The sequence below is a fragment of the Temnothorax longispinosus genome, chromosome 7 (genome assembly GCF_030848805.1).
Source record: "Temnothorax longispinosus isolate EJ_2023e chromosome 7, Tlon_JGU_v1, whole genome shotgun sequence".
NCBI classification, from domain to species: domain Eukaryota; kingdom Metazoa; phylum Arthropoda; class Insecta; order Hymenoptera; family Formicidae; genus Temnothorax; species Temnothorax longispinosus.
Genome location: NC_092364.1, coordinates 1,751,692 through 1,779,373, shown reverse-complemented (window position 1 = coordinate 1,779,373; position 27,682 = coordinate 1,751,692). Strand labels below are relative to the sequence as shown.

The following is a 27,682-nucleotide window of genomic DNA, read 5'->3' as shown; positions in this document are numbered from 1 at the left end:
CGATGATACCGCGAAACGAATTTTCTCGTATATATACCCGTCTGTTTACTCGCATGGAACGCGAGTATACCACTCGCGCGCGTTCCCCGAAGGTAATAGCCGGGCGTCCAGGACAATCGATACCTCGCGGGACGAACGACGCGAATCGCGAGATACGGATCGACGGAAGCTAAATAAATTGTGCGCGCCGGCATACAATCGAGCGGTTGAAATATGAAAGATCGGATAAGCGGAAACGCGATGAAAAATCGATGACTACCGCCACCCCGTCGTCGTCGGAACGTTATACCCGACGACGTGCCTCACGCGCTAGTGTCGAATTTAAGCCGATCCCGGGGATGAATCGGGAACTTTGCGAACCGACGGAGCGCGCCGGTCCCTACGTACGAACCCGACGCCGGAGCGGTATATATTCGCAGGAACGGATTTTGCCTGATTTCTTTTTTTGCCCGAAAATTCCCTAAAGCACAAAAATCTCGGAAAACTCTGTACAGAACGAATACACAGAACGAAATCGTCGAGAGATAGAGACCCAATGAAAATATTCATGCCGCGAGGGACGGCTGGAACTTGGTTTGCTTGAACGGCGTTTTCGATCATCGTTTCTCTTTTGTACGCGAAACAAGAAGAGCTTTGGGAAAAAAGTTGACGCGCGCTATATAGAATATAGACGCGAATAAAAATGGAAAGGAAAAAAATAAAGGATATATCCATGGGTGGCGCGAGAGGCTGGGGCTGGGATTTTTTTGCTCGGAACGGCAGAAAACCCGGAGCCAGCCGTCCCTGTTTGCAACTCCTGCGCGATATTATCGAACGAAATTTCCATGTCGCCATCACGGTCCGATTAGTGTCAAAGCGAGACGACCGCGGCCCCGTCCTTTGAACGGTTACGCACAAAAAACGCGCGCGCGCGCGCGGCGAATATACAACGCGGATGTGACGCGCGTTCGACATCGCGCCGCGGAACGCACAATTTCCGCGCTTCGGAGGGTGCCATTGTTCGAGTCCCTCGGGTGGCGAACTCCATGGCGCCGTGTCGACGACGACGCGTCAACAAGCGAGACGTTGAACGCCTTCGCGCAGTTCGCACGTCAATCGTCGACGAAGTTAACGCGCGACGTTTGACGATATTAGAAATTGACGATGTGAAACATCGGCGTCGCACACGGCATCGCACACGGAAAATTGCGCGGGCGTGACGGATGTTACATACGGTAAAGTCAGAATAACAGATGTAATCTCCGCCAAGCGGAGATGTTTCAATCGGTTGCTGTCAACTGATTTCGATAGATCAGGCGGAGGTATCCTTTCGATTTCTAAATTATTCCGCGAATAGTGTATCCTTCGTGGAAAGCTATTCTCATCGCCGTAACCATATTTCGAAATGCTCTCGTTTGAGGCGTCAAAAATTATTCACAGCAACAAGAAACCACTAAGTCGACTGTCTTTCTAATTTTAATCTGCATATCTCCCTGCATATCGATCCAACTAACTTGATGAAGATTGGATTGCGTCTTATTCCAATCATGGACCTGCGGACTGTCAGCAAAACAGCCGGCGGGCAATCGACAGCTATCGGAAGGGCGATTAGCAGCTCGCGGCGGTGTCGTCATTATCAGTGTGGTTTAACCGCGTCTAAACGTCGGCGAACGTCGGCGTCAGCATCACACGATCGGCGGATGCATTCCCTCGTTATGTCATCATTGTCATCATCGGGAGTCTAACACTGTCCGTAGCAGCATGAACGAGCCAGCCGTATCGTCCTGAGCCATACAGAGTGTTTGCGTACCATTCCGCCCTACATGAACCAGGACAAGACGTCGGACACGTAGTGCTCGTCGTCATCGTCGTCATCGTCATCGTTGCCGTTGCCGTCGTCGTCGTCGTCGCCGTCGTTGTCGTTGTCATCGTCATCATCGTCATCACCTCGACCCACTTTTAAATTCGTGATCTCGTGAAACGCGCAAAGCAGGAAATGTTACAAACATCCGAGCGCTTCTTTTCAGAAGCACGAATGCTTCAAGTTCAAGGCGTCCCAGTACTCGAAATCAGCCCCGTGGGGTAAGACGAACGCTTGCTTTAAAGAATCGTATTTTGACGAAGAAGATACACTATTTTTAGAATTTACAAGATCGCAAGTGTGACCATATAACAAATACTTATTTCTTTTACTTGGATATTTCTGAACAATTTATGAGTTTATTACTAACGATTGATTACGGAGACACTGAGTCATTTAAAGTGCGCAAAAGAAAAAATAAGTATTTGTTGCTTATAACCCAACCCGATTTGTCAAAATGTAACTGCAATAATTGTATGAAATAATATATGTAATCTGTATATTCTTAATAATATATATTAATTAGTCGCATGAGATTTCAGCTAGACTTTCATCATCAATAGAAACTTTCCTTTTAGTTACCACCCACGAAAGTATCGAGCAGTATCAATATTCGTGTTGTTGAATGCCCGAGAAGTCGAAAGTTTCGAAAACCGGATAAAATTTAAGCGTCCCTAAGTTTTGGTGATAAATTCTCTGTTGTCGGAAAGCAATTGGCATAAAGTAGATCGACTCGCCTGTATTTTGACTGTAAGCAACGTGTTCTTTGTGCAAGGAATAAACGGGAGTACAGCTTTCTGCTACAAAGAGCGAAGCTGACATTTGAAATTTAATTATTTACGTCATGTACAGAGAGAACGTTTGCAAATTTTCGTAAGAACGCACACAATCGGTCGATCTGACACACGGTGCAAAATAATTCAAATTTATTTATTCACCTTTGAAATTTTATTTATCGATGTATTAATAGATTCTATTATTTTTAGAGAAATTTCTACCGGGATAAATAAAATTCTCTCTCGTCGAATCTGTCGATGATTTCGCCATAAAAATGTAAAGTCAAGCGTTCCGGGATGCCCTGTACAGTACACTCCAGACCGATCGATCGTCGTCGAAATCGCTCTTTGATCTGACGAGCGTTGCTCACAGTGTGCTTTTACAGAAGAGGTCGAACACGAAAAGGCCTTCCTGACGGTAAACCTAGCACGTTCGCTTCGTACGAAACTGAACGGGAGTGCCGGAACGCACTCCGATGTAACTTCTCGACGTGCATTTCCGTGCGGCCCGAGCGGACGAGGCGGTACGCGTAATCTCGTTACCCATTGTGAAACACAAGTTTCGCTCTGCACTCTCTCTCGTCAGGGGTGCAACGGGCCGGCCGATCGTTCCTTCGTGAAATCGCGTTGTTGAGCGTCCCACTGCGAGCATTGCGAGGAATTTTCCGAACAACGTAAGAGCCTGACAGATGTCTAAAGAAACATTCTCCAGTCTCTGTGTATTTTTTTTGTCCTCTCTTATCTTAGAAAAATCTTGGTGGAGAAGACGCGTCGTAATTTTAGTTCCGCGTTCACCCTCGGAACTCGATACAGCTCGCCCCGCCCCGCAATGACGAGGGAGACCGAGAGAAATAAGATTACTTTTGGGACGGAATTCCCCTTCGGTGGCGTTGCTCAGATTGAGGTACGCGGTATGGTTAAAGATCAACGCGGCCGAACGACTGTTACACAAGCGACCGCAAAAAAACCAACGACCTGTGGTCAGTACGCCGGAGGTCCACGTAATCGTACCCTCGACTCTCCTCGTCCGCACCTCTGCAAACCCGATTCGGGGGAGTCGCTCTTTCGTTCGGCCACTCCTCGTCCGATGGTCACTCCGTCCAATGCGACGTAACTAACATACGCAAAATGTATATAAGCTGGAATGCCACATGCCTGCGTCTATGCTATAGAGTGCTAGAGTTTCTGGGGTGAGGTTTCTCGGGCGCTTTGGTCAAAGGTAGTGGTGATGGTGGTGGTGGCGGTGGTCGGTCCGTGTGGATGTGGTGTTCCCTCGAGAAGAGGCTGCTAGCGGTGGTGGCTAGCAACGAGGCGAGGCGAGGCGAGGCGAGGCGAAACGAGGCGAGGCGAGGCGAGGTGAGAGCGAGAGCGAGGGCTATGAGGGAGCGGGGGGAGGGTCTAGGGGGCAAAAGAGCGTGGGTGAAGGAGGACAAGATGCTGCTGCTGACCGGCACTCTGCTACGTTGCTGCTCTCTACTATGTTGCGTGTGTTGTTGCTACCGCTTTTGCCAGCCAGCCTCTGCCTGGTCTCGAAGAAGTATCGAGCTCTCGTCGCCGCCGTCCGGTTGCTGCTGGATATTTTCTCTTTTCCCTCTGAGATTTTGCCCTTTCTTTCTCACACGCACGCACACGCAAACGAACACGAACACACTGTTTGACTTCGAGATCAAGACCGCCTAAAACCTACTTTTGCGCCTACTGCGTTTTTGCAAAGTGACAGAGACAAATAAAGAAAGGGGGTTAATCGCGTCGGCAAGAGAAGAAACGGCGAGAGTTGCGGCCAGTTGCGGTTTTAAAAGGCTTTGTTTGATTGTGTTATTAGCGTTTATATATACTTACCATCTTGATGTCACTAATTGTCGCAATGCTTCGCACAAACAGGTTTACCCGGACAATGGCCGGCCCATCTAAGGGCAAAAACAATACAGCTCCCTTTTAGTGAGTCAGCATTTCTGGTGGCTTACATACTCTACTGGAATGTTCTCGAATATATATTTTTTTTTACCGCGCTTGTCGGCTATTACTTAAGCGGTTCCACCGAGTCTCGATGCGATTCAGGGCTGTGTTCGAAGGACAGGTGCGGAATGACCGAGAGTGAGTCAGTTTCGAATCAGTTACGTCGTCGAACTCGATTGAGATCCGAGTCACGCGGTATTGTTAAAATTGAAGAATGACCGCCGTTCTATAGACGCGTCGTCCCTATTTTCCTCGAGGACCGAGCTACAGAGATTAGCACAGGGGTCACGTATTTGGGGTGACACCTCAAGAATGCAGGATACGAAAAACCCGCGAAGTCATGGAAGAAGATTGGCCCAAGTTATAGTGATTTGTAAAAACCGCTGGAAAGAAACTGTTCTGGAATGAACCCCTTCCCCCCCGTTCACGGAAAAATTGGGGGGGCAGCGCCGTCGTCGAGGAAAATTGTGTAAAAGTCCTTTTCCTGTCGTCACCTAATTATGACACGATAACAAATTGCGGAATCGTGACTCACGTGAATTACATACCTGAACACGCGGCTCTCGCGTGCGGACTTTAATCTGGAGCAGTATTTAAACCTAAATCGATTCGCCGTATATCTCACGACATACATCTCGCGATAAAAATTGTTTTCATTCGCCTCTCGTGACAGCTCGATGAGAAGTGCGGTGCATAAATTGTCAATGTAAGCCTTACACTGTGAGATACATGTGTTATCTAGCATTATATCGAGCTAATTATCATCCGTTAAATACACTCGGACGCGTGCAATTCAGCGATTGTGTGTGTGCGTGTATATAAGAATTCTAAAAGATCCGCGAACATTTCGAGACGGTGAGCTCGCGAGGCGTTTCAAGCGTTTCTTTCGGTATCTCTCGACCGTCGCGTCGGTTGTCACAGGGCGGCTGAACTTGCTCACGCGTGATGTAATTCTGTGTGCCAAGCGGTACGCGGTGCGTTTCGCGTTTGCAAGGTGCTTGTCGTTTTCAAAGAGCAAAGATCGCGAGGTGTGGCAATTACAGGTGCGCGGTTGACTTTAAACTGCACGCGACCGATGTTCTCTCGCCTAATATCGACGATATTTCTCTTTACCGAAATTTCGCGCTTAGCGCCGTCATCTACATCGGCCCACGTGGCGGTTGTCCGACGCGAAATCCGGTCGCGGCCTGCCAAATCCGGCCGCGGATAAATCCCATAACTGCGTTGGACGGCATGCCGATCGCGAGCCAGGAACTCCAGCCAAATCGATGCTGCGTGCTGTATGCTTACCCCTCCTCCCCCCTCCCCCCTCTCCCTCCCTCTATCTCTCTCTCTCTCTCTCGGTATCGCATCCACGCGAATCTCTTTCCGTTATGTGTGTTAACACCTGTTCCGACAGGCAGCCGAGCCCTCGCCTCTCCGCCCGTTAACCTTCGATCGCGGGAACAACGATCGAGCCGTAATGCAAACACGAACGTGTGTAAATATGTACATACGCGCGGCTATCGCGTCTCAATCGATCTGATTTTTATTTGGTTAATGTTTACCGCGTTCCACTCTCACGTACTTCTTATCCGCCCCTTTCGTTTAATCGAAAGCACTCGAGCTATCTTACTACTCCACGCGATCATCATTGAGAGAAGACTAATTTGATCACCCAAAATATATACAATGGGAAAGTAAAGTGGTACGAAAATAAAAGAGTATCACTTCATTTAAAAAAAGCAAGTGTTTTCACAAAATACATGCCCCGTTTTAATTTGATATTAATTTAATGTGTATCAAAATCGCTCCAAATTTCCCGCTCTGTGAAGAGTTAATTGACAAATAACGTATGTACAAATAAGCTTTTAACACGACTTTTATGTAAAAGTTTGCACTCAATCACCGAGTAATATGAGCCCCTTGATGGCTCGTTAAGGGTGATATTCAATCTTCATTCATTATTTTAACCCCGATGCAAAATTTCATTTGTACACGACAACATTCGCCGGTTTCCTTGACATTTCATTCATTTCGTGCATTTATACGCGCATGATTGGCGTATCTAGACCAGCTTTATATGGATATGATTGAAAAGACGAATTCCTTCTCTTTCACTGTAGCGAGCTTAACCGCGTGACAGACTGGCGTGATTAATTATCTAGTAGTTCATATAATTCGGCAACAAAATTTCCCCCGCAGTTCTACCAGCGTTTTCACGCTCACGTATTTCCCTTCTTTTCGCCCCTATATCCAGTTATGAATCTTCTTCAAGTCACTTACGCTCGTTTACCGCCGCATACGGTAGTTAGTATTCAGCCCAGATTTGCGGGCCGTTTTGCAGACGGAAGAGGAGAGCCGCGCGTAAGATACAGTTAATTCACAGCCACAAAGGATATAGGTATATGGATAGCGTAATGCTCTCTCTAATGCGGCGACCCGCCATTGTGCTCGTTCCAGCTAGAGACCAGATCCTATCTCAAACGGCAACTGGCGTTTAATAGCAACATTTTCCTACTACACATCTTCGTTTGCTTAGCTTAATTTACGTGAGGCGAGCCAAGAGTTGCCTTTTTGGCGCGATCACAGAAACATGGTCAGTAGGAAGTTAATCAAAATATTTTACGATTTATTTGTTTAGATATAAGAATCAAGTTTTGCGTGCCAAACATTCGCATTCTATTACTCGCATTACATAGCGAGATTCTTTGATCAAACAAGGCAGTAATAACTGATTCTCTCGAATAAAATTCAGGTATCTGTTCAGATATGATTCTTAAGCAAAGAGATACTTAATGCCAAAAATAAAAGAATCAATATTTTAATTTTCCAATACAAATTTTGTTAAGAGAACCAATTTTATCAATCTAACTTAGCAGATGTGCGAATCTTGAGTGGCTTTACATAATTTATACCGAAAGAAGGTAAAGTTTCTTTTTCGGGAAAGATTCGAGTATCTTCTAAATAATCTACATCAATTACCCCTCGCATGTGATTTGAGACCAGGAGAGTATGTAAAAAGCCTTCCATAATTATTTTTCTGTTTTACTTGCCCACGCAATCAATAATGAGTTTCTGTCCGTCTACGGCAAATTAGGTACCGCAGATATAACTAATGCAAAACATTGCTGGGCGAAAGATTGAACGACAACAGTTCATCAAGATTGTAATATAAATCGACTGCGCCGGCGGACAATGCGAACGAGAATAGTGTGTTTGATCGATATTGGGACCACGTCATTCATTACGCCATTACATATTGCAGCATGTTAATTGTTAGGTCGAGCGCAAATATAAATTCCGCAGACCCATGAATAACAGATCTATCGCTACCAAAAGATTTATGGAAACGCACGAATTTTGAACGATCTATTTCCATTTCTTTAGCTAAAATGTCGCAAATTTGGTCGGTCTTACGGTACGAATTGGGCCGTCGGAGTCATGTTAATGACACCAACGGCGCAACTCGTAGCGTAAGAACGACCTTATAACATCCAGTCGGAAAATTGACAAAAATTGCAGATATCTTTTTGATATAGCGGGACTGTTTTCTTACCGCGTAATACTAAAATTGTAAAACTGCAAAAATTGCAAATACAATTTTTTTGACTTAGCGGTATTAACGGTTTAATAATTCCGAGTTATAGTCATAACTCTAAAGGGCTGCGCACAATGAAAGAAATAGGGAACAGGGAATAGGGAACGGTTCTCAATATTAATATATGAAATTCATTAACATATGTAATTTATTAACACAGAATAAACGAACAGAGGAATAGCGCTAAGAAGCAGTGATAAAATTTTATTTTATTTCTGTATGCCATATGTTATAAATGAATATGTTATAAACATATTCATTGTGCATGTGGCATACAGAAATAGAAAAAAATTTCATCACTGTTCCTCAGCGCTATTCCTCTGTTCGTCTATTCTGTGTTAATAAATTACATATGTTAATGAATTTCATATATTAATATTGAACTGTTCCCTATTCCTTTCATTGTGCGCAGCCCCTAATGTAATCCCCAATGCGTTGGGAGATATGCGAGTGTACTGTAGAGAGATCATGGAAAATATGTAAAAGTATCTGTAAAATTTGGATAATTTCCTTATTTTTGATGACGTAGGGTACAAGAATGAGGATGAAACAAATACGTCAGCGCTCGCTCCTCGCCTGTTTGATCAAGAGCGAAGGAGAATGACGATCGAGAGTGCATGACGCTGGGCTCGAACGCGTCATACGTGGCGCGTTTGCCGATCTCATGGTCGATTAACTCCACGCGACGTCATCGACGATAAACCGACCGTGATTATGGACGGGGCGAAATTACGAATGCGCGATCGATCGATCGAAAGACATACGACTATCTCCAAATTACGCCCGGAGGGGCACGGGTATACTAGGATACTCGACAGCGTATTAATATCCTCGCATCGCATCACATCGCATCGCATCGCATCGCATCATATCACATCGCATCGTATCCAATTGCATCGCCTCGGATGCGCAATCTTGAAACGATGTTCTTCTCCCAGCCAGTTCAGAAGTGGCGGCCGTGCACGAAGCGCTATGAATTTTCGCCCTTCCATCGCACCCGGCGATGGCAAAAACTCACGGAGCGGCGGACGCGCACTCACGGCTCTGATACTCGAACGATAAAATTAACGAGTGTCGTTTACCCCCGAGGCACGCGATCCGACTTTTAAAGCGCCGCTAAAGTCAGATAAATATAGGTGAACGCGAAATGCGGATGCCTGCGGCCCCGTAGACTCGCGGGAAAAGCGATTAAAGACCCCTTTATTACCGCGCGACACGCCTATAATAAACAGGTGATAAAGAAATCACATAAATCGTGTTCTTCCGAGCTTTAAAGCGATACAGGGTACATTCGCCTACAGTAGACACGTGCTTAGAGAGTATACCGACCGTATTCGTTTAACTGCGACACGTAATTGCGCTCGATGCGATTTACTTAATCCCTCTTTCACCACCTGCTTGCAAGGGGGCTTACAATTCCATCGTGATTTCAATTCTAGCAGCTCGGCAACGTCGATTGCGTCGTCGCTGAAGATTTTTGTGTAAATTGTAACTATATGTACTTTCTCAAATTTGTCATTTGTAAATTTAACCTTTTGTTCTACAAACAATAAATTGGTATTGTACTGAAAATTGTCATCAGGCAGCATTATTTGGTTCTTTAACACATAAACAGACGTTACGTGTTGTATCGTATTTCGCAAAGTAAAAGACTTCGGAGAAAGGCAATTTGATACGACGGGAGAAAATTTCGCGGATGTTACAACACAAAGTGTTGCGAGCATACAAAAAGATATGCTTTACGGATTCTTCTTGGCAACCGATTTAACGACAATTTGTAACGTTACTTTTAACATTCGAACGTAATAAACACACGAGCGAGTAATATTTAATTAATTTTCCGTCTGATTATCGTTGATCATACAGCTGAAAAAAAACTATAGTCGGTCTCGATACGAGTTCCGACACGGTTTCGGTTCGAAACGCGGTTGGATCAAGAAGACGTCGTCTCCCTCGCTGATACGAGGCAACGTTCGCATTTCTCTACTTGGCCTCGTTTATTTATCACGCCGAAAGTACCTCGAATTGCCTTCCGTTCGACCCGTTGACTGCAGAAATCGCGATACGGATTGGCGATTGCCACGGGTTGGCGATCGATATCGACGAAATTCCATCATTCCGACCCACTCGCCGTGTCGTGGCTCGAAATTGCCGCATCGCAAAAAAAAAGGAAAAAAGAAAAGAAGGTAAGTAATCGATACACCTTTCTGCGCGTAATGTGAAGAAGATTGGAAGACGATTTCGGTCGAACTACGCATCGTTTCGCGAACACGTTGTTCGGAGATACCTACTCCGAGATGAATACGTGAAAAGCGGTATTATCATTGTCGTGAGATCATCGCGCGAAGCGCTCTCATCCTGAGATTTGACTTCTCTTTCTTCGTCAGAAAACAGATCGGTCTGAATGAAAATTTATACGTAAAATATATATATTTTCCCGCTCTTTGTAATATATAAAAAAAAATCATAAATTTCTAATAAAGAAAAATTTGTATCGCCAGATTGTGCGAATCTCTTAATATACTCGCACATTTTTGCCGAGTTATAGTAGGAGAAAGTAATACCGCGCGCTAAAGGAAGAAATAATATATGACGTATCCGAGAGACAGTCGCAAGAATATAATATCGCGAAGGCAAGCCCCGGTACTTCGCGAGACCGATCGTGGCTCGCTTCTGAACGCGATACCACTCAGTACGCCGCTCGCATTCGCCAAGTTTATGAAAAAATTTCTCACCGCTCGGTACGCATTCACTCGGTACGGACGTGCGGAAAATTCTCGCAATTCATCTCGCTCGCTTATTATATAATACATATATACATATATTATACATGCACTATATATGTATATATTGCATACATATACAATATATAAATATACATATATATGTACATACGTACGTTATGTATATCATATATTGTCAACGAACTCGCGCGCTCGTCGTCTGCGTCGCATTAACGACAATGTAGATCGTGTTTGCAACGCGCATTCAATTCTCCGCACTCGGCGAGGCTTAAGCCTTTCTCGCCGGAACGTGCGTGTACATCTCTCCGTTGCCCCGTTTCCTCTGTATTTCTTCCCGCTTTTTTATTTTCTTTTTCCACCCTATACGTTCACACTTCTCGGCTGATTTGCCGCGAGATGTCGGTACAAAATTACGGTACATGGTGAGGATGGGCAGAGGGAGTAAATAAGGACTCGCAAGAATCTCTATATTCACCTGTTCCGTTTTCCCCGCTCGGCCGGATGCGCGCATCGTAACGGCCTGGTCCTAGGATGTTGTCGAGCACCTGCTTCTCCTTCTCCCGAAAATTCACTTTTCCTCCCTGCGTACATCTGAAAGAACATACCAACGGCATCGTCGATACAATAAAGAAAAAGAAACCTAATTTCTGAAAAGAAAATCTCCTAGTGTCCTAGTTTTGTTGCCATAAATAGATAAACATTTATAAAAATATGAAGAACGTATCCGAACGTTTTAAATAATTTATAATTTCGCGTCAAGAATGGAATTCAGAATGAAATTCTATTTGTAATTTTATCGGGTATCTTAATTAGATATTTTATATATGTGCGTTCATCAGATTTTTTAAATATTTTTTGTATCATATGACACACAAAGTTTCATAAATAGAATTTTATCCTAAATCCCTATCGCGTCACCGACGCGGAATTATAGGAATAGTTTAAAGTGGATTTTAAAAAATGTACACGTTGTCGCGAGGAATGCACGCAATTCTTCTAAATTTTTTAAAATTGTTTTAACAAATTCTATTTTTGTTCGCGATTCCGCTCGTACGTCCGGGCATACAAAATTTCGGATGCGGCGCACGTTGGTCCGCTCATAAACTTTCCGTATAAACTTTATGCACCATAACAAAAATTCTGTGGGTCAATAACACACCGTCTTTACGAGTCACAGCTCGTAGTGTCTTTCCCAGAATTATGTTTCTATCGTCGGGGATCTTCCCGCGGAATCCTGTCTTGACGTCGTTCCAAGAGAGCGTAACTGTTTTATTATTAATTCAGGCGACAGTTGACTGAGCGCAATCAAGACTTGTCTAAGAAACTGCCAGCGATAATTTGACACGCGTTTCCGTACGTCCGTCAATAAAACAACCTACCTCGATGGATGCAGCAGGACCGCTAGTAACAGCAGTAACGGTAGTGCTCCAGGCCACATTGCGCCGGCCTGCAACCGAACAAGATGCACACACCTTCACAAAAATTCTGCGGTGAGCTGCGGAACGAATCCCTGTACGCGGACTCGCATTAGCGATGATTAAACTTATATCTCATACCGCACCGATGCAATCTACATAATTACTCCCCCGCGGTCCGTGATATCCTCGTCTTCATTTAGACTCATTTTTATTTACGTTATCGGCATGGCGCCAAGTAAAAAAAAAGAGAGTCGACACGCTCGCCTACTTCTTGCAAAAATGACGAAAATCTATCCGTTTGGAATTGCATCCCGTTAAATTCTGTTGATTTTACGCGAGCTCGACTGATGTTGTTTCCAAACTAGACCGAGTTAATTGCGATATCGTACTCGCGATATTTAATAGCGGAGAAGCCCGACGAGCCCAAGTACAAAGCCGGGGATGCCTCCATTTACCATGTCTCAGCAACTTCCCGATGATTGATCGAATTAAGGCGACGTGTGTGTATGTGGATCAAAGTGCAGCGAGGACCGATATGCTCCTTTGCCCGTACCGCACAAGAGTATCAATTGTCTTGCGAAATTAAATTGATTATACGTGTAGGAGAAGATACACACACTCTCTCTTTCTCTCTCGCTCTCTCTACACGAGTATAGGTACAGTACGATTGGGTTTCAACGTAAAGAAGAATCGGAGCGATGCTGATCGCTGTTTGCGTGTCACTGAGAGCCGAGTGTCGGATGCGACTTCTCTTCGAGGTCCGTCCGTGAATGACGGGATCTATTCGCCTGTCCGTCCCGTCTATTTACTCATTTGAAGAGCTAACTCAATGATAATTACGAATTGGACGCCCGCCCCGGCCGTGAATCAAGGTGGAAGCTGGTAAAAGTGGTCGCGCGTTACATTTAAGAATTGAATCGATGCCAAGATACGCACACGTGGCCTATTTTCGTTGGGTAAACGTGGAATTCTAATGGATATGTAAGTAAGCGATCGTGTGGGAAATTTCTTCTCCGCACATGTCCGCACCGGAACTTAAATATACCCCGGCGATTCTACGCACAATACCGTATATCGCGAGATATATATTTCGCGAGCGGCTGGAACGCCCACGGAATAACCGCGCAACGATTCGCCGAGAATCCACGGGTGTTTTAAGAGCACACAGCACGGAATATCGTGGGTGCCCCGGGCGACGTCCGTCGGCAATATTGCCGGGTAACCCGAAAGTTTCGAGTACCGTGACCCAAACCCGACCCGCGTTACAGCCGACCCGACCCCGAAGCCTCAAGCTCCGGGATATCCACAGATTCCGAGCACTTGAGAGACCTTAATCGGCTGTTTGAATGCTTCGCGGTCAATTCCTCGCTCCTACACCCTTTCTCCTGTACATTGTTGTTCAGATATGCGCATAATTTTGAATTTTAATTAAAAAAATATCCAGAGGTTTGCAAAAAGATACGCAAGGCGCAATCTATCTTACCTAAGCAAAGATTTATCTCCGTTTAAATACTTTTTTTTTTTACCGCGTGACTGTCTCGGAACTGAGAAGAGAATTAAACGTCTTTAAAGTGTTCCGTGGATGAATCTTGGTGCAAATATTTGCTGCACGTTCGATGCATCAATCTTCGTTATTTTCATGATTTCCGCCGAAGTATTAATATACTACGCATGGCCTCTTTGTTTAAATCATCCGTAATTGACGAGCGCGATATATGTACGACATTGTACGACGAAGTACGTCACCGCGATTTTCGTGGACTCCATCCTGGATGGCGGGACGCGGGAGGAGAATGGATTAAGCGTGATTGCGGCTAACGAGGTCCATACGCGAAAGGCAAACAAGTGCATGAGCAGACAAGTACGTAACAAGAGGTCCTTTTCAGTATCAGCAATGTCAATGTCGCGTTCGCGGCATCGGGGGAAGGCACAACAAGAGCCCACCCTTATCGCCGCGCAATATCTTCGTTCGTTATCGCATTACCCTCGCTTCGCTAACACGTATCGTTAACGGATTAGCATTTTGCCAGCGGGCGCAATAACGAGCGGCTTCTGCCAGTTTTATTGGTAATTCATGATATCTAAAATATCACGAAACTGAATTATCGTCGTTCGGAAAAGAAAATTCTGTGGCAGAGTCGTATTCTTCGCAGAGATTCGCGCGACAGGAACGAGTGACAGGAAGAAGAGCTATGAAAAACTTGCAGCAATCTATGTAAGTAATTGAAATAAATGTTTTCCAATCGCTTCGAGTGTCAGAGTGTAAGATTTGCCGCGAGTGTATTAAGAATGTATATCGATCTCCTCTGTGGAGATCTAATAGACCCTATCTTCATACCGAAGCTACATGAATAGACCACGCGCGGACACCATAACTCATAATTTAGGTAACCGGTGCTGACAAATGGCGACAAAAGAAGAAGAGCATGCAGGTAGATTAGCGGAGAGGGGCAGGCGAACGATTTACGACACGTACTGGTCTCCTCCCCGAGTTAGTTTGCCGTCCGCATTTCTATCTCTTTCGTCATTATCGCGGAGTGATGCCCTAAATGAATACGTGGATTTCATCCGCGACAGATTAGCTTATCGCACAAAATCAGGGATCATCAACGCGATCAGTCATCGATTGGTAAAAGCCAATTTGATGGAGGGTAAATAAAGCGCTCGAAAATGCATCCGCGCCGCAGTTTAATGGCATCGTATATTTGACACATCCCTGCAATTTATCAATCTTGATGCAACCTTAATGGCGAAATGTACATACGTCATGCTTATCATTACGCGAAATCTGGTGGAAAAACGGAATTAGCATAGAGCGCGTGATAAAAATCTAAGTATTTATAGCCTGTCCCAGAATTATGTACATATCCGTTATCTCGAAATGTCATTCTTTTTGCTCGCCTTCGCTCTTTCTCTTGATTTTATCATCGATTTAGCTTTACAGATACAGATATGTAGTGAACATTTAAGGGATCGATCAGTACCCCAATATTCGTTATTTGCTGTTGCAGTTAAATAAATACACGAAAAAATTAAAAAAAAAAAGGATATATTTATCCGCGGTTAGATTTACGACGAAATACAATTTTTTCGCCTTTACGATCTTCGACAATGTGATTCGGGCAATTGATCTATCAATCCGTTCGTCCGTATTCCGTTACGTTCGTATATCTGCGAATCCGTCTTTCCGTTCTGCCAATTGCCCATATTTATCTGTCCGTCCCGTCCGTTTCGGCGTTGCCGTCGATCCGCCCATCGGGTCCATCGGTCCATCTATCAACCTCTACCCGTCCATCCCGTGTCACCCACCGAACTGCATGCGTGCGTGCGTGCATACTTATCCAATCTATTCGCCAATCTATCTCTGCACTTGTCCCCGCGAGCCTTCTCTCGCATTTACTATTTCTTTCCTTTTCTCTCTCCCTCTTACTTTATCTGTCTATTTATCTATCTACCTCTTCGCAGTCCGCTGCCACTTGGATCTTACACGCCGCCTACAACAAAACGACCTATCGCGCGCCCATTCAACTCTTTCTCCACTCCCGAGTCCCGCGGGAGTCCCGGGGATTCCCCGAGACGCGATTCTCTCGCGCGGACGTCGCACCGCGGGGACCGAAATCCGGAAGAGAGTTCGCGCGCCGCGCTCGCGGCCAACGGCACGTTGCCGTTGACAGGACGGAGGCTGTCGTTGGACCCTTACCTGGAGAGGCTGACAGTCCTAGACGCTGGACACCCCGCTGCTGCGCTCGATTACTGCTGGCATAGCGCCGCTCTTCTCCGGCACGACACTAACAGGCCGCCGAACTCTCTCCCTCTCTCTCTCTGTCTATCTAACTGTCTCTCTCTCTCGTTTTCTCTCTTTCTTTCTCGCTCGCTCTCTCTATCTCTCTCTCGCTCGACTCGTAAAGTGTCCTACCTCGCGAGGTTCGTCTCCTGGACTGCCACCGTGGAGAAAGCTACATGCACCCATACCTACTACCTGGTTGCTGGCGCTATTGATCCCGGACCCCCAGACACCAACCGACCCACGCAGACGCCTCGCGTTGCTGCGTCGCTTTAGCAACGTGACGTCATTCACCGCCCCGCGACGCCCAGCCCGCCGCCAGATTTTCTATACATCTTTCGCCTCTCTCTCGCGAGCCTTTCCTGCGCTGCTGCCACCACCGCAGCTGCGGCCGGCTACCACCACCGCTACCGACGACGACGACGACGACGACGACGTCGGCGCCACCGGCTCCTCTCGGTCCCAACATCCCCGTGTACCACAACATCGCGTCACCGATCTCACCAAGAACGTCCGAGCCAACGAGTTACATTTATAGCGCCATTGATAATTGAAATATACCTAGCTACCTGGCGAGTTTATTAATAAAAGTTTATGCGAATAAAAATACACTGTTTTTCGTGATTATTGCGATCGCGATATTAATTTTATGACAAACTCGGCCACGGCATTCCTGCCGACATTGCTTTTTGTTCGAATATCTAGGGATGCCCAATATTCATTCAATATTTAAGAATGTCGACTTTTTTAACACTGTCATTATGATCGCCATTGAACCGATTAGACCTGAAACTTGGCCACTTCCAGCCATCGGCACATACCTGTTTACGGGATGCTCGTTCGCTCCCGGTTCTCACCCTCGAGCCAACCGGAGGTGTGAAAATCCGTAATGAGAGACCAAACGTGAATTCACGCCTGTAATGAATACGGACGTGCGCGCAGAGATATCCTCGCTGCTTTTTTTTTCGCACATTATTTAATTTAGCGTAATGATGGCAATGCACGCCTCCTTTAAATGTCCTTTTAATTACATTAAAAAACATGTTACGGTGTAATAACGATAATAATAGCGATAATAGCAATGACGGAAAAAAATAATGATTCTTTCAAGAAAATGATGCAATATCAGAATAATCTTACGAAAAAATTCTTTTTCTTCCCGTTATTATTTCATCTTTCTGCTAATTCAGATGTATGTCTCTCTGTATAAGCGCGTGTAGACGAATTTCGTGCAAGGAACGAGGGATTACGTAAAAATACATGAGGTTGTCCCAGATTTTCTGCCACGCGATTCTTGATCGAGTTTCGGTTCTTGAACGAGCAGACACGCGTTCTTAACGAAAATTTATATCGCTGCGCCTAGATTATCCTTCCCCTCGGCGGAAACTTGCATTATGGCATCTACATTATCAAAGTGTCAGAAGTCATTTTATTATACGTCGCGTGCTAACTGCGAATTGCAAGCTCACGGCCGAGATTAAACGTCCAACGCGCGTTTCTCTTAAATACACGCGATAACCTTTCAGAACTACGCAGGCACGTCAGCATTCATCTCATGCGATATTTTCATTATTTTTTTACAAAGCGATATTGTATTAAGATGCATCGTATCGCGAATACAATGTGTGCAATGAAATTTTTCAATATCTGTTATCTACCTATTGTTATCTATACCTTTTTCCTAGGGCTTAGGGTACGAGAACTCGGTCAGTTATTGTGTCCTGCGCGTCGATACAAAGAAAAAAAGGAGAGAGAACTATATAGCAAAACGCAACGATTAACCCTTTTGTTACGAAGAATCACCGTAATGGCTTTCGTCGTACGTTCATTACGAAGATCCGGTACAGTTGCTCGTCAAAAATCCTCGTCATGCTCCTAATGCGATGAAAGATAACGTAAATACTAGTTATCATCAAATTACGACACAAATTATATCTAACATTTCATTCGTCAGTCTAATTGTAAGATTAGAACACGCGCGAAGGCTAATCAACCGGTATCTGTAATTAATTCCACTATCACTGGAAAAACAATAACAAGGAAAACAGCATTTCTACGACATATTTATAGTTATCGCGAAAACAATATGTGTTATTCCTCGCGTCGATCGCGGCAGCAATCACCGACGTCCCCACTGTGCGCTAAATGAAGAAAATCTTGTTCCGCGGCCTTGTTGCAGGTCGGTCTTCTGCATGTAAGTGCAACCGTACCGAGCAAGCACGTCACAGAGTGTTTGCACTCGGTCATATAAAATCGCAATCGCTCTCGGTGGGAAGTTTACGTTGACGGCTGCATCTGATCGAGTCACAATGATTCCGACTCACAATCAGTAGAACAAAACGGTTCGTAAAATGGACACCTGTGCAATGATGAAAAATTTTGCCGCGCCATCTGTCTAGTTTTTTGTAATTAAATAAAATTTGTTTGCATTGGAAGACAAAGGCAAGCAAACCTATTCTTGTTCAGTGGTACGAGAGGCGAAGTGGCATGTGTCTATAGAAGGGATCGTCGAGTCTACGGAAGTAAGATACGCGCGCCCGTGGAAGATTGTTCGATTACGCTCCTCGATTGTAAGTGCACGTTTTGTCCCAATTGACGCGGTGTTACATGAGTGCGTAATATACCGCATAATATACTGCAAACACATTGCTTTCAATTCTGTCATTGTGCCCGAACCCGAGTACGGCTGTACTGGGCTGTACGGGCGATAAATAGTTTTATAACATACGGAATCTGTTTCTTTTTTATGGTAATTTTCGTTATTTTATCGCTAAATCCAATTATATGCTCAATTTATTTACAGACATGCAACGCAATGTATGCACTGATTGTGAGAAAAAAAAATTTTAATCCAAAAAAATATTTATTAGGTGGCTCCTAATAGCATATTTACTTACTTTTTACACATATTTATTTAGAATTAGATATTTTTATTTAATTGAAATACAAATATCTAATTCTAAATAAATACGTGTAAAAATTAAGTAAATAATGCTATTAAGAGCCACCTAATAATTTTTTTTTTTTTTATATTTTTTTTCTCAGTGTGTGATGTTAAAAACATGGAAATATTTTACATATTTTACTTCTAACGGTAATGATAAGATAAAACAAAAGTGCACCATTTATAGCGGACGAGTTTACACAACTGGGCAATTATATTCTGCATTTGCAATAGTTCAACAATATCGTGCACGTCAACTGCTAGTATGAACAAATTTATTGGCTAGTAGATATTCGTTAGCATTATTCCATAGCATTTTACCAAAATCAAACATTCGCGTGTTGTTGAGTTCTATTTGGAACTGATATGACCGAGAACGTGCAATGAAAGGAATCGCGCATAGGTCAAATTAGTTAGTTAGTTTGTAATTCAGATACTAAATTTCCGCATGGCAAATAATATCGAGATATAATTGTCGATAAAGTGTGAATGCTGACTAGTTCGACCCACCTCATTAAGAGACGCTTCGAGCCTTCGAAGGTAGACTGCGTCATTCTTATTCGACACAAAAAAAGGAGGAGGAAAAGAGAGGAAAAAAGGGAAGAAAAAGATCGCGGTAGGTAAAAGTTACACGGCAGAAGTTGCCTCATCAGGCGTTTCCTGCATTTGGAACTTGTAATAACAAACCTGTCGCGCGGGGCGACCACGGAGGGCAGAAGGGGTGAAATATGACCTATTTTCGTCACTCACCGGATTGAAAGTATTTCCGACATCTGAGGGTTAAGCTAAGACGGGAAAATGTCGGACGGGAAACGAGCGCGGTGAGAGGGTGAAAAACGGGGCGTTCGGTTCGTCGTCGTCGTCGTCATCGGCGTCGTGACTCGTTCGTGCTATAATAACGTGGGCTGACGTGTGTCGATATAGAGGCGTTCGCGTGTTTCGGTCCAGCGGCGGCAGCGCGCCGAGTCTCTCCGGGACCATAACTCGATATCTCCCGGAAAAAAATCCCTCTATCGCGTGCTTTGCAACCCGTACAACGCCCGAATTGAATGTTAGCCCAAGACGAACGACCGCCTTGTAAATATCGCGCGGTCGCTCCTTCGTTTTTAATCCTTTGGCTGAGAGCGTTACAATGTATCTAATTAGAATCGTAATTTATATGATAAAAAGCAATTTCGAGCTTAAATAAGCTTCGCCTTGTTCATATCAACACGATAATGTTGATATAGAAATAGAGGAGTAAATTCGAACGGTACAAAATAGTTTCTTATCCATTTAATGAATTAATTAAACTACGCTTGATTGAAACTTCAAAGGCTCCTTCGATTTTGTCGATCCTTTCTTCGTTTCAGACTTACTGCGCCCGCAAACAGCAATTTTAAGTGTACGCGGCACAGCCAAAGAAATTAACCTTTCTATCATCAAGTAGCGTAATGTACCCCGCCGCAGTAATTCCTCCACCGTGTTTTAATCTCTTACTCGAGATTAAAATTCCGATCTTGGTCTTTCATTTTTCACAGCTACGACGTGTGTAGAGAAGTTCGACACTTATTCGTATGCCTTAAATTCCACGTGCCGGCTACGTGATATTTTTCCATTAGTCTGAACTAATATTCCGAGTCGTATATTTACTGAATAAACATGGTTTCGTTGCCGTAAATAATCGCAAAATGTAACTGCATGCATATTGAATGCGTTGAATCGATATCATTCGGTAGTACCGTTTATGACGAATGTATATATAGCTGTGGATAATTTTGCAGAACGACCAGATCGAAAGGTATCCAGCGTCAAAAGCATGATACGTGCCAGATTTTTTATTCGCGAGATCAATGGCTCGCGTTTGTCATCAAAAGTGCAATGTCGCGCAAGATCGGTCGCTTATCCGATCGAACATAATGAAACGAAAGATGTGAACAACGAAACGCAATATGCGCGGCCGACCAAAGATATTCCCGGACCGAAAGCGTTGCCTTTGCTTGGCAATTGGTTCAGATTCCTACCATACATAGGTAAGAGTTCTCTCGTCACACACACACACACACACACACACACACACACACACACACACACACACACACACACATAAAGCGTGTTCAAAACATTGATTATTTTATTATTATCGGATTATTCAAGTTCAAATTTAAATATGATATTTAAGTCAGATCGGAAGTTTATGTCCATGGGACGTATAACTGCAATATAATTTAATAACTAACAAATAATTTATTTAACAGAATGTCAATTTGTATCTCGAAAGATTATTTTGTTACCTGTTAAACAATATCAATTGTTTAAACGTAATATATTTCCTTTGTTTCTTCACGTACGTGTAAAATGGCGACCACCGATTGACGTAAATGCAGGTGAATACGGCGGACAAGACACTATAACGCAAATGCGGATGCTGCGTGATCAGTACGGCGAAATCGTTAAATTGGATAAGATAGGAGGCCGCAGATCGGCAATCTTTCTATTCTCACCGGAGCTATGCGAGAAAATGTATCGGGTGGAAGGCGCGTGGCCGACGCGGATTGCTATGGAGACTCTACACTATTATCGCACAAACAGGACACACATCTATAATGGGCAGTACGGCCTCGCAACAAGGTCAGTATAGAATGCTTTGGAAGAAATGTCATTGTCAAGAGAGAGAGGGAATTGTTTCTCTTTCTACATATAAGATACACGACTGTGTCTCAATCCCGTATTTCTTCACAATTCTTAAAGACGCGGTAATAAACATTTCTTTAAAAAATTCTTAAAATTTTGAGATTCTAAAATCCAGAAATAGAATTACTTGGAAAGAAGATTGTCAAGTTCCATAGCTAGATAGATGAGTGATAGTATATGTGTGCGTGTGTGTGTGTACATGTATAAAGAGCGCCCTAGTTTCACTGTACTTCCTCTTATTCTTACCGTCTATTATTAAGATATTAAAAAAATCTGAAAATGGAAAAGAGTGCAAGAAGCCCGACTTCATTAAACGCTCTTTTCAGCTTACGAATCGCAATATTCTTCTGCTTATCTCAGATCGCTTCAACAATCTGCACTAACGTCACGGCAAGTTTCGAAGTTACGTCATGCTAAATTATTAGTTTAATATTTATCAAATCGCATAATATTTGTACGCATAATGTTAGACTAAGCATTCTTGAGATACGTATTCCATAACTGATAAAATTTATCGCCTCGTCCTGTAATAATGGAACAAATCCGATTTTACAGTATTCGATTTCTCATTTTAATCAATTGTTAGATTAATAACATAGCTATTATGGCTCTCGAGATTTCAACGTGATAAATGTAGGCGTTCTCAGTGTAGTATGTTAGATATATGGTCAAGCGCGAAGGTCGTCGATATCCCGAAAATTCGTCAGAATATGGGAACACCAGCTGACGAAGCAACCTTCCTCTCCATCGCTATCCTAACTCTCTCTCTCACATACTCCTCCCCCTCTCTCATCTCTCTCCGTCACTCTATCTCTATCTCGCTGGTCTCTCTTGTGTCCTGTACGGTCGATAGTCCAGCGAGTGTACGAAGAGCCACGGAGAGACCAAACACAGAGGCCTACATAAATTGCGTACGATGTAACATCTCGTCTCTCGCTGAAAAGGGCGCTCTCCTGCTTTTAGCCAGGGCAAATTGTGGCACGACTTTCGGTCGAAAGTCAATCCGCACATGATGCAACCACGTACGGTTAAGGCACACGTAGCGCAGATCAGCGAGGTGACCAGCGAGTTCGTGGACAAGATGCGAGCACTGAGGGATCCTGAAACCCTGGAGTTGCCGAGCGACTTCAAGAACGAATTGCAAAAGTGGGCCTTAGAGTGTAAGTACGAGAGTAAGTGATGCGAGCGGCGGAGATATTTACGCCACTGATGTTTCGCGCTCCTCCACGAAAATGGAGCACCTAGAATAATATAGTTATATACGTATATCACGGTTGTAACAATGGGGCTGATAAATTAACTCGCACTCCAAATTCAATGCACTGCGGCATTGTATATTCCAGTGGATCGTAATGCATTTATCAACGATGCGACGAGAGATACGCGCCGGGCTGAAAGTTTTAAAAATATACGCCGCTCTATATTTCGATATTAAGTGACTCCGCAGTCACGTGACAATCACTTACCGTTGATTAACAGCAATATGTTCGATCGCGCTGGATTGCCGACTAGGGTGCTTGAAGCCTAATCTTGCCGCGGATTCGGAACCGCAAATAATGATTAATTGCGTGCACGAGATGTTCGATCTCATGTACCGCATGGAAATTCTACTGTCTCTGTGGAAGGTGTACAATACACGGAATCTCAAGAAGTTCTTCCGTGTGCTGGATACGCTTAATGGGTAAATATTGAAACTTATACTCGTTACACTACTACGTCAGCATATTACTCGCAAACTCCCACGCGAATACGCGAACTTGTTACTTCACATCGTCATTACCGTAATCCTCGATATGTTTCCTCGACATTCTCGTGTCGCGAAGTTAGTTATCAATAATGTATCGTGTGTCATGTCACGTTAATTACTTCTTGCTTAGAATTTAACGTTTTACGTCCGTTCAGTTACTTTTACTTCTAGAAGTTACGCGTTACCGCTACCTCCACATTTTTCGCTCGCGCATAATTCATTCTGCATGTAACAAGTTTGAAAACACGACTCGTCGTATTTGCGTATATAATTTTATTTACGATCTATTTATCTACGAATTTTAGAATTGCCAGTAAACACATCGAGGGAGCTAAGACGAAGTACGAAGCAATGGGCGATAGCGCGGATCTGGGCGAACGTAGTATATTACAGAAACTTTTGCGTATCGACAAGCAAACGGCACAGGTAATGGCGCTCGATATGCTAACGGCTGGTGTTGATACGGTAAGTGCGAGATTTTAACTCTTCAAAATGATTTTAATAGCTCGATCTTCTATCGAATAAAATCTCGTTATCTCTTTTTCGACGAACATAATAATAATGAAATAATAAACGACTCTGATTAAAATTAAAAAATTTTTTTATTTTTAAAATAAATTGCTACACTATGGCATCTCGTATATCTTTGAAAGCTCTATAATTTTTTGTATATTTAACTGTTAAAATCTTTTTTTAAATGCATCGGAAAGAGCAAGAGAAAGAATTCTATTATATCAAAATTCTGAAAGTGGGACTGTACTTGATTAAGTAACGACTTGTTACAGACTGGCAACGTGTCCGGCAGCTTGTTGTATTACATCGCGAATAATCCAGAGAAACAAGAAAAACTGCGGGAAGAAGTAATGTCCGTGTTACCGGACAAAACATCGCCCGTCACGCAGGACGTCCTAAATCGTACGAAATACGCTAAGGCCTGCATCAAGGAATCCCTTCGATTGTTCCCCATCGCTGTTGCCAATCTCAGAACTATGCAAACTGATGTTTGCATAGGAGGGTATAGAATACCAGCAGGAGTACGTGCCGTTTTCTTTCTAATTTGTTATTTATAATTAGAGTCTAAGATTCGTCTGATATCAATAGATATATCTAATTAATGACTCATATCTATACCATTTCATTAAAATATTTAAAAAAAATTTACCGATAAAAAATGTTTTATGAAAATTTCAAAAACGCAGTTAAAAATAATATTTATTAAATATAATATATTTGATAAACTCGGATTTTTCAAGGAACTTGGAATCGATTTTCTTTTAATCAAAATTTAATCGAATATTATTTTTCTATTATATCATAATTGGTAATTTTTATAAATTTAATGATTATATAAATATAATTATTTAATTTAAATTCTATTTAATTCCTTGAGCTAAATAAAATATATAATTTTAGTACTCATTCGCGAAATCTAAGTCCTCAAAAAATTATTTCCATTTGTTTACTTAATTCAAAGACTATCAATATATTTGAGCGTTATAGGTATATTGTTAAAAGAAAAAATTCACTCTGAATTGTACAAAAAAGTCATAAGTTTATCAGGTATATATGTCGCGAAATAAGCTACATCCTACATCAATGAATTTTGAAAAAGGGGGGCCAACTTCACAGACGTATGAATTCTCAGTGGTTCTCTCTTTTTATACCGTTAGACCGATGTCATTGCTGGCCACTCTCTGATCGCGAAGGAATCCACGGAGTTTTCGCGAACGCAGGAGTACATTCCCGAGAGATGGTTGCGAGATAACACGGAGTTTCCATCAGCCAAGGAGGCGCATCCCTTCGCGTACATGCCTTTCGGATTTGGCCCTCGCACCTGCATCGGCCGACGATTCGCCGAAATGGAGCTCGAGACGTTACTCTTGACAGTTCGTAAACTTGCTCGTGTCCTGCTGACAATTCTGTTGCCCGCGGGATTCAGTCAGTCGAATAACGATAACCGGATTTCCATTTCGAAATAAACGTGTCTTATATTAGGAGAGTAACAGTGCCAACCCAAGAATAAATGCGACTGTGTCCTAAATTTGTTCGAGCAAAACGGTTAAGACGTCTTGATAAAGATCGATTAATATTACATGCTCGTACCTCGTTCGACAAGATCAACTTACAATGCCAATCAGTTCGTCAACAAATTCGTTCATTATTAATAAATACATTTTCTTTTTTTCTTTCGTTTTTTTAATATAAAGTGATTTTTTTTCGCTGTCCGCCGTTTACAAGATTTGTCAAGAAATAGAAGAAAACAACCATTACGTCTAGTGGATGTTCTATTAATCTTACCGCATTTCACTTGTTCACGTGCGCTTTCGCGCGAATAACCGAAGCGAATGCAAACTTCCTTTTTAAATGAATGTAGCGCGGAAAAACTGATTTTTGTACGTTTGTTTTTAATTCACTCGCAAGTCTCGCGAGGAGGACTACGTTCTTCTTTTCACCGATGTTTTATTCATACGCGATAAGCGCAGATGTTTAATAAGTTGAAAGGTTTAAACGAGCGCGCGCGCACAAAAAGTATATCGCATGCTGAGATAATAACGGAAACAGACGACACGCTTGCATAATATGCATATTCTCTTGGAGCGTCGGACTACGCGTGACTGTGCATGGCAGTGAAATAACGATGTTGCGCTCAAGTACGAATTCCCGGAAAACTAAATATTCTGCGCGGATCCCCGTTGGCGCCGTTCCTCTCCTCATAAAGAATTGAGAAGCGTGATTCCGTAATTCGCTCTGACACGACAGTTTGGCACGAACATCAACAGAAATGACTCTCTTTAATTCCGGTTAATATCCACAAACATATCTATCGTCAAGTACTCGGATATGAATGTTTCGATTTATATTGTGAATATGTTATACCCTCGTGTATTTTATTAACATTAAAACATTTGTTTCGCACGCGAATTAGACATTTGAGACTTTTCGCCAGACACTTTTGATGCAGAAATTAATCCTCCGGTGAGAATTACGAGTCTCGCGGAACCACGCTTTTCAATTGAATCGCAGATTCTCGAAATGATTCCCGGGCGGAAAAGCCGCGAGAACACGACGCCTGCATATCACTCCCCCCGATCGCGCGCGATGCAAATTGCGAAAGGAGTTTACTATAGAGAGATGCGTTTTTGTTTTATTTAGGTCATACGAAATTTCCGGATCGAATGGCATCACGGACCGCTCGAGTACGAAAGCCGATTTATAAACACGCTGGTGTCACCGATGCGATTCAAGCTCGTCGATTTGTAGATCGTCACAAATTTTCCCACGAAAACTATACCCACATGTTTCACGGAGAAAGCGGTCAGAAAAGTGTCCTGCCGACGTTTTGCGCGATTTTTCCTCTTTAATAATTACGACGAATGTCGGCACGGTTACCGGTTGTACGAGCATCTGACCCAAAGAAGCCCGACCGAGGTGGAGAAAATGCCATCGGCCAACCACAATTCTTACAATTTTAATCTACGCCCGAGGACAGAGAGCGCGACATTTTACAGGAATTTTTTAGCGTAAAAGCTACAAATTTTTAGCAAACTCGTGTAGAAGCACGAGTGTGCAGGTGTGTATGCACGTGTATGCTCGCCTCTAAATAGCATAAAAATACGAGAGATATAAATTGTACATATTGTTGAAATTTTCTTTAGCAAACACCAATGTACAATACCTTTTTATACTTATCTGTTATTTATGATAGCCTTGGGAAAGCATAATGCGATGCTGTTTTATTTATACCTATACCTATTTGTAATGCTAATGGTAATAAAGTTAAAAATATTTATCAGGCACAGTCGGTGGCTGTTTCATCAAATATTTATCGTCCATATTACTGATAAAAGATTCTTGATAAAATGTATAGAGGAAAAAAGAATGCATAATTTGCAACGTAGGGTGGTCACCGCGTACACGTAGACCGATAAATTGCCATTATTTAGGCGAAGCCGATTCGATCGATCTAACGTCGTTGCGACGCTAATTTCGTTATATGCCATTTATAGTTTAATTATGCCGCACAACGTAATAACAGTATTTATAGCAAAGCTACGATACTACTACCAGCCTTATCTATCGCGCGACGCATTCAGAAATTAATTTGAACTTGAATTAACCGCATAATAGGCTTGAAATATCACGACGTTTGAAATAGGTCGTAATTCCAAGACGCGCGCTCCGTGTAGGTGTGCATGTCGCGGGTGCGAGTTTAGTAGGAA

At 43.2% G+C, this 27,682-nt stretch overlaps 2 protein-coding genes across 15 annotated transcripts in view; one reads left to right on the top strand and one right to left on the bottom strand.

The window, feature by feature from the left end:
• Positions 1 to 16,612, bottom strand: part of Gluclalpha (glycine receptor alpha 1) — a 40,232-nt gene extending 23,620 nt beyond the window's left edge. For 2 of the 11 annotated variants that reach the window (XM_071783076.1, XM_071783079.1), the window contains exons 1-3: positions 12,770 to 13,036; positions 12,276 to 12,343; positions 11,372 to 11,487 (exon numbers count right to left, since the gene is read on the bottom strand). In XM_071783076.1, the coding sequence (XP_071639177.1) occupies positions 11,372 to 11,487; positions 12,276 to 12,343; positions 12,770 to 12,772 (187 nt within the window). In that variant the 5' untranslated portion in view covers positions 12,773 to 13,036. Of the gene's footprint in view, positions 1 to 4,455; positions 4,524 to 11,371; positions 11,488 to 12,275; positions 12,344 to 12,769; positions 13,041 to 15,769; positions 15,792 to 16,014 lie in introns of those variants that run through there. The other 9 variants (XM_071783078.1, XM_071783080.1, XM_071783081.1 and 6 more) reach the window with 9 other exon arrangements.
• On the top strand, positions 14,246 to 27,261 carry LOC139815855 (probable cytochrome P450 12b2, mitochondrial). Of its 4 annotated transcripts, XM_071783070.1 has the most exons (11): positions 18,299 to 18,440; positions 18,535 to 18,668; positions 19,527 to 19,658; positions 20,806 to 21,054; positions 21,409 to 21,652; positions 22,679 to 22,875; positions 23,195 to 23,396; positions 23,768 to 23,927; positions 24,248 to 24,496; positions 25,133 to 25,348; positions 26,616 to 27,261. In XM_071783070.1, the coding sequence occupies exons 3-11, from the start codon at positions 19,532 to 19,534 to the stop codon at positions 26,721 to 26,723; spliced, it is 1,752 nt and encodes a 583-aa protein (XP_071639171.1). In that variant the 5' UTR covers positions 18,299 to 18,440; positions 18,535 to 18,668; positions 19,527 to 19,531; the 3' UTR covers positions 26,724 to 27,261. The 4 variants fall into 4 exon arrangements, with proteins under 4 accessions (XP_071639173.1, XP_071639171.1, XP_071639170.1 ...); XM_071783069.1 differs by having other exon boundaries at positions 18,354 to 18,668; XM_071783072.1 differs by lacking the exons at positions 18,299 to 18,440; positions 18,535 to 18,668; positions 19,527 to 19,658 and adding an exon at positions 14,246 to 14,529.
• The last annotated feature ends 421 nt before the right edge of the window (positions 27,262 to 27,682 follow it).

Excerpts from the sequence above, each read along its gene's own strand:
- LOC139815855 (XM_071783070.1), top strand. The coding sequence starts at position 19,532 with ATGCTGACTAGTTCGACCCACCTCATTAAGAGACGCTTCGAGCCTTCG. Across the intron at positions 23,397-23,767 it reads GTGCTGGATACGCTTAATGG|AATTGCCAGTAAACACATCG; the intron begins GTAAATATTGAA and ends TACGAATTTTAG. Across the intron at positions 25,349-26,615 it reads TCGAGACGTTACTCTTGACA|GTCATACGAAATTTCCGGAT; the intron begins GTTCGTAAACTT and ends TGTTTTATTTAG.